Source organism: Lathyrus oleraceus, chromosome 5 (genome assembly GCF_024323335.1).
Source record: "Lathyrus oleraceus cultivar Zhongwan6 chromosome 5, CAAS_Psat_ZW6_1.0, whole genome shotgun sequence".
NCBI lineage: Eukaryota > Viridiplantae > Streptophyta > Magnoliopsida > Fabales > Fabaceae > Lathyrus > Lathyrus oleraceus.
In genome coordinates, this window is record NC_066583.1 from 634532257 (window position 1) to 634539551 (window position 7295).

Genomic DNA, 7295 nt, shown 5'->3' on the forward strand with positions numbered 1-7295 from the left:
TACAACTTTAAATTCACCGTGGGCCACACTAAATGGTCGGTGCAATCATAAATATACCAAACTATCGGACAAAATCCTAACCCTTGAATTAACCTACCAGATTTTTCATACTCCTAAAAAGATCAATATCTGTATGAGGATTTTGAAAATAATTGATAATTTAATAACACGATTTTTCAAAGTTTTACCAAAAAAAATCAGATAAAGATAAATAATTAAAGAAAACGGATAACTTTTTCTACATATTATTTTTTTTAAAATAATCAATATACCAAATTTTTTATAGACACTAAGGAATTTTTAAACTTGTAGAGGTCATTTCACTTGTTCAGATAAATCCCAAAAGATTTGGGCTTCAACAATAGGAGGCCCATTTGGCAAAACATTTGGGAAAGTTTCTGCCTCCTTCTTCTTCTTAGCTCTCTTCTGTTTCGCAAATGCTCTAAAACCCCCCAAAACCCTACTATCTCCGACCACCGCGATGGCATCGTCGCTAATTATCTACCGCCGTAGCTTGAGAGCACTCTCCTCCCTCCACCATTCCTTTTCAGCCACTTCATCACTCCCAATCAGCAGCCACATTTCATCATCACCATCATGTTCACGCCGGGAATCATCGCCGTATGTCATCGGCGTTCAATCGCGTTCATTCAGGTCTACGTCAATTTCTCTCCTGTCTTCTCGTTACACAGAAACCCCCGACGAGATTGGTCCTGATACCATCCTCTTCGAGGGTTGCGACTACAACCACTGGCTCTTCGTCATGGATTTTCCCAAAGACAACAAGCCTTCACCCGAAGAAATGGTTCGCACCTACGAAGAGACCTGTGCCAAGGGTCTCAACATCAGGTTTTTTATTATTATGAAAACTCACAAAAATATAGTTAAGATTCTTGAAAACTTGTTTTTAATTTTGAATGTGTATGTGATTTTAGTGTGGAAGAGGCAAAGAAGAAAATTTACGCTTGCAGCACAACCACTTACACTGGCTTTCAGGCTGTGGTCACTGAAGAAGAGTCCAAGAAATTTGAAAGTATTTTGCATACATTTTTATGCTTTCATTCAATAACCTTGTTTAGTTGAATTGATACATTTTTATACTTTTCAATAACAGGTCTTCCCGGAGTCATCTTTGTGCTACCGGATTCGTATATTGACCCTGTCAACAAGCAATATGGAGGTAACCGTTTATCTTAATTCTAGATATGCTTAGTTCAATTTCAATGTAAGCTATTTACTTTATGATCTCTTAAATATTAAGCTGCTTGCTGCTTTTGATCATGAGAATCACTTTTAATGTTTGATACAGGAGACCAGTACATTGATGGAACAATCATCCCTCGGCCTCCACCCATACAATACGGGAGAAACCAAGGAGGAAGACGAGACTTTAATCGACAAGGACAAGGGAATCCCTCTTACAATAATCAGGGTGGAAGAAACTTCGGACCTTCACAAAATTATCCACCCCAACAAGGATCACAAGGATATCCACCCCAACAAGGATCACAAGGATATCCACCCCAACAAAATTATTCACCCCCGCGCAACATTGATCAAGCCCCACAGAATTACTCCCAACAACAAACCTTTGGTTCTGCTCCACCACAACAGAGCTTTGGATCACCAGGACAAGGAGAAAGAAGAAATTATGCACCGCAGCAGAACTTCGGACCACCGGGACAAGGGGAAAGAAGAAATTATGCGCCGCAACAGAACTTTGGACCACCGGGACAAGGGGAAAGAAGAAATTATGCGCCACAACAGAACTTCGGACCACCAGGGCAAGGAGAAAGAGGAAATTTTGCGCCACAGCAGAACTTCGGACCACCAGGACAAGGGGAAAGAGGAAATTTCGCTCCACAACAGAACTTCGGACCAACAGGACAAGGAGAAAGAGGAAATTTTGCTCCTCAACAGAACTTCGGACCACCAAGACAAGGAGAAAGAAGAGACTCTGTGCCTAGTGAAGGTGGATGGGATTTCAAACCGTCGTATATGGAGGAATTCGAACAGGCCGACAAGGGGAATCATCATGCAAGAGAACAGTCAGGTTCCCAGCAAAGATTTCCACCTCCGGGCCCGGGCAATTTTCCCGGATAGGTATGATAGAATAGAATTGAGTAATATTTATGTTTATTTAAGAATAAGAATTTTTATTTGTAGAGAAGTAATGCTCGCCTTGTTTTAGGAATTTTGTGAAACGGGAAAGAAATGGCGAACCTATAACTCTAATATGTGCAATCAGAAAAAAAGAAGTATTTTCCTTGTTTCAGTTAATACAAAGTGTGATTTGTTCTTGTTATTTTATGCAGGGAAGATATTAATCGTTGTCTGAGTCATGTTGGTCAGCCTGTATCAAAGTTACCAAGTTTTTTCTTAGCTGATTGCATGTCCTTACTGATGGGGTCAAAATTGAATCTATTGAGTTGTCATTGTATATATCTTTCCATGTTCTGTTTTCATTACAAAGATGGATGTTGCGTGTAAGGCTCATACTAGCTGCCTCCTGGTTTGAATTGACATGTTTGAACTGGTTTACATGCTGGATGACTCTTTCTTTCCTTGATGATGAACATATTGGACATGGTTTTGTTATCAGTTGTGTTGCTTACTCTAAGTCTGGGGTTATATTTCGATTTCTACTTTGAAGTCCTCTCATATTATTATGTCTTTTTGTTGCCTTTTAAATTTTGTGTTTCTACTTTGTCTACAATGAGTTGTAGTAACCCTATTAATTCAATGAGGACATTGAGGCGTGCCTAATAATGTTGTTCTGTCTGTTCTTATTTATGTTTTTCTTGTCATCTTACTTGTAAATCTTCACTCTTTTCTTGGGTTGGATATTAAATGAAGTTTGATTTTCCTATATGCTAATTTTCTGTGTTTGAGCATGGGTCTTCTTTTCTTTTTTTTTTCTATGAAAGGTTTCAACTTTTTGTATTGATCCAAAGGCTGTGTGTAGTTTTGATGTAAGAAAAAATAATGGAGCATGTTGTGCAGCAAGGCCGTTCTCTGGCCGAGACAACTACGTTGCTACTGTCATGGTCCTTGTCTGCTTATTGGTTGAGCATTTTGGAAAGGTAAACAAATAAAATGGTGATTTTTTTCTCAATTTTGCTGCTCTTTTTTTCTGTGCATAGATGATGTATGAAAGAAACAAGAGTTAATATTTTTCACTTTGAGCCAACACAGAGTCAACCTACTGTTTTTAGACAATTTCCTCCCGGGTTACCGACTTATTCATGTGTATTTGGACTGACTTATACCTCCTAATCTCATCGCAGTCTCTCCTCCACCTAAATAACTTTAGTTGTATCAGGCACGCCTCAATGTCCTCGTTGAATTTCATGTGTCATCTTATCCCACCTTTGAAGAACATTCTAAACATATATGAAAAGGCTTTAGGGCATTAAGTTTATTTTTAAAAATTAGAAGTTGGTGTGATTCAATGCCACCAAGTGTTTGATAAAATGTTAATTATATAAATGATAATTGTTTACAATTGAATACTAACTTCCTAGAATGCATGTATGTATAAACATCTAGTCAAAATCAACTAACTAACAAAAGTGAATATTCGGGGGTATAAATATACTTGGGCGAATATTTCAGTTTTAGTTAGATGGTTGGAGTTTGGTCCAAGCATAAGCTATAAAACTCCATCTTGGAACAAACTCCAACAAGTATATAGATTAACATACATCATGTTGGTTTATCAACCGTAGACAATTGTGATCATATCAGCAACATTATGATCAATTGACACGTTCATTACTTTTACTTCTCCTCTTTCAATTATTTCTCTAACAAAATGCAGCTTAACATCAATGTGTTTGGTCCTTTCATGATAAGCTGAATTTTTGGACATATGTATGTTACTTTGAGTGTCATAATGGACATTGATTACTTGGTCGTGAAACTTTAGTTCCTTAGCAAAAACTTCCAATCACAATGCTTCTTTGACAACTTTAGTGAGGATAATGTATTATGCTTCAATGGTTGACAAGGCTATAATCTTCTGAAGTGTTACTTTCCAATTTATTGATGTGCCAAACATTGAGAAAACATATCCAGAAAGAGATTTTTTGGTGTCCATACATCCTGTATAATCAAAGTCCACAAATCCTTCGATTCCCCCTTGGTCATCATGATCTTTGGCTCCACCATAAATCAGGACCCTATATAGGGATCCTTTTATGTATCTTAGGATCCATTTCAAAGCTTGCTAACGAGCCTTTCTAGAGTTACCCATCTACCTGCTTACAATGCTCATAACATATGCCATGTCTGGCCTGATGCAAACCATAACATACATAAAAAAACCTACTATGCTAGCATATAATATGTTATTCATATATGCTCTTTCAACTTCAATGCTCGGAGTTTGTGTGTCACTTAGCTTGAATTGTTGGGTTATAGGAGTTATGTCAGGTTTTGAGTTTGACATTCCAAACCTGTCAAGAATCTTCCTTAGCTACATCTCTTGAGATAAGCACAACCTAGAATGCTTCCTATCCCTCTTGATATCAATGCCTAAGATCCTCGTGGCAGCTCCAAGATCCTTCATTTCAAATTCCTGGTTGAGTTCACCCTTTACTCTCATTATTTCTTCAACATAGTTGTTTGTTATGAGGATGTCATCCACATAGAGCAATAACATGACAAAATTTTTAGGGAGGAATCTAAAAATAGGCACAATGATCAAACTGACTCCTTGTGCCATGAATTGATCAAACCTCATATTCCATTGCCTAGGAGATTTTTCTAGGCCATACAGTGACCTGTTCAGTTTACACACATAATACTCCTTTCCCTTTTCTTTATACCCTACAGGTCACCTCCTATTACATTGTCTAGGAGATTCTTCTAGGCCATATAGTGACCTGTGCAACTTACATACATAATCCTCTTTTCCCTTTTCTTTATACCCTCCAGGTTGCTTAGTCAAAGTTGTGTCATCTAGGTCACCATATAGAAAATCACTTTTCACATCCATTTGCTCCAATTCTAGATCAAACATAGCAAGCATGGTAAGAAGTATTCTGATGGACCAATGCTTCACAACATGAGAGAATACATCATTGAAATCCAATCCATCCTTTTGAGTGAAGCCTCTTGCAACCAACCTTGCCTTGAACCTTTGACATCACTCCTTTAATTCCTTATTTTACCTTGAATATCCACTTGCAGCTGACTAATCTGGCATATGCAAGTTTCTTGATCAGGTTTCAAGTGTTGTTGTCACAAAGAGACTTTATCTCATCATCCATGGCTTTCAGCCACTTGTTATCTTTGCTTCTCATAGCATCTTTGTAGTCTCTAGGTTCTTCATCCAAAACTTCACTTGTAGAGATTAAGGCAAAAACTATAAAATCAACATAACAAAGTCTTTGAGGTGACTGATGACTCTCATAGTCTTGTCCATAGCTAACAATTAGTCATTTTTAGCTTCCTCGTTTGCTTTGTGCTTTTTCTGCAATGTCGTCATAGTTTGCTTTTTGATTGTGCACTTCATTCTCTATGTTCTCCACCTCAATAGGAACTTCTTCCTGATGATATTCTTCTTTAGAGATTCTTGGCTTTGTGCAAGTATCACCAGATTTCTTAAAGGCCATCTCAACTTCATTGAAGACTACATCACGAATAATAATGCATTTCTTGTGGTCTGGTTCCAAGCACCACAATCTATATGCCTAGACACCTTCAGGATATCCAACGAACATGCATCTCATAGCCATTGGTTCCACTCTGTCTTGCCTGATGTGAGCATAAGCTACACAACCAAATACACTAAGTCTGTCTAGGTTGGTTAGGTCATCCCGGTCAACGACATTAGTCTTTATGCTATTCGTATGTAAATGCATATTAATATTAATATAAATTGGTCCGATTTCGATAAACGTACATTGTTTTTTTTTAAATTACACAATACACATAGGCGCTAGATCATTTGGCGCATCTTCTCCTTTTTTACACATGGACGCCAATTGGTTTAACAACACCATGTGCATAAGCCAATCCAATTGGCGCCATCTCTTTAACTTGGAGAGGAGGCGCCAATTCATCTGACACCACCTCTTCAAAGTGAGATAGTTTGAGAATTAATCTGAAAAATGAGTTATTTTGGAAATATTTTTGAAAAAATAGATTAGTTGAGTAAAAATTTCAATGCATGTCATATAATTTATTAAACAAATAATTTAAATAGAAAAAGTATTCGTTTATTTTTTAATGCATAAGTATATTAAAAAAAGCAAACAAATGGGCACGGGAGTGTCCATTTGGTGTGGTTCTTTTTCATTCCACTATTACCCTTTACATAACTACCTATTTATGTTTATTTTAATTTTTAGATCAATTTTTAAAAAAAATTATAATTAGCGTCCAAACGGACACTCCCCCGCGTGATTGTCCACTTTTTAAATATACATACGTATTAAAATATAAATTTAATTATTTTATTTTGGTCTATATTTAAATTATTTATATAATAAATCTTATGATATTGTGATATATATTTGTGTAAAATAACTTAATTTTTTACTAAATACACGGTAAATATGACACAATTAATAATATAATCATAAAATAAACATCAATGAAATAAAATAGAAAATGGAATAATAATGTAGATATTTATATGAAGATATCTCTCGTATCTATTTTCTATCCTCTCTCTCAAATAATATAAAATGAAAAATATTTAAAAATAAGAAACAATAAAATTCAAATTGTATCATAATTATTAATACAAAACAATGTCTAAAAGATAATAATTTAAAATGAGAATAATGACTAATACTCGACCTTTCCATCTTGCCACGGTATACTTGTAGTAAATTTTCTGATTTTAACATTTGAGAGATAATTGATGGCATTTAAAATTAATTTTTTATTATAAAAGTGATAAACAAAATATTAAATGTTCATTTATTTATTGTAGATAACTATAGTAAGCTAAGCTGAGGATAATGGAAATGAAAAAAAAGTAAGTCCAAAATAACATGTCTCTTTTACTACAGTCATAGATAAATTAGATTTTATTTGTTCAAAATAAAAATAAAAGATAAAAATTTATTTTAAGTTTTTAAAATTTTGTTCAACTTTCTAAAATAAATGAACTCAAAAATACTAAAACATATTTAAAGTATTATCTTACTTTCAATTTTAATATATATTTAATTAATATTCTTTTTAAGAGGACATTGCAAAAAACATTATAAAACACACACATATCTATATATATATATATATATATATATATATATATAATTATATATAATTAATGAATG

The 7295-nt window shown here is 34.9% G+C and overlaps 1 protein-coding gene across 1 annotated transcript; it reads left to right on the forward strand.

The window, feature by feature from the left end:
- The first annotated feature begins 315 nt into the window (after nucleotides 1-315).
- LOC127087429 (multiple organellar RNA editing factor 1, mitochondrial) lies at nucleotides 316-2601 on the forward strand. Its single transcript, XM_051028323.1, has 5 exons — nucleotides 316-849; nucleotides 936-1033; nucleotides 1115-1180; nucleotides 1310-2103; nucleotides 2316-2601. The coding sequence occupies exons 1-4, from the start codon at nucleotides 482-484 to the stop codon at nucleotides 2101-2103; spliced, it is 1326 nt and encodes a 441-aa protein (XP_050884280.1). The 5' UTR covers nucleotides 316-481; the 3' UTR covers nucleotides 2316-2601.
- The last annotated feature ends 4694 nt before the right edge of the window (nucleotides 2602-7295 follow it).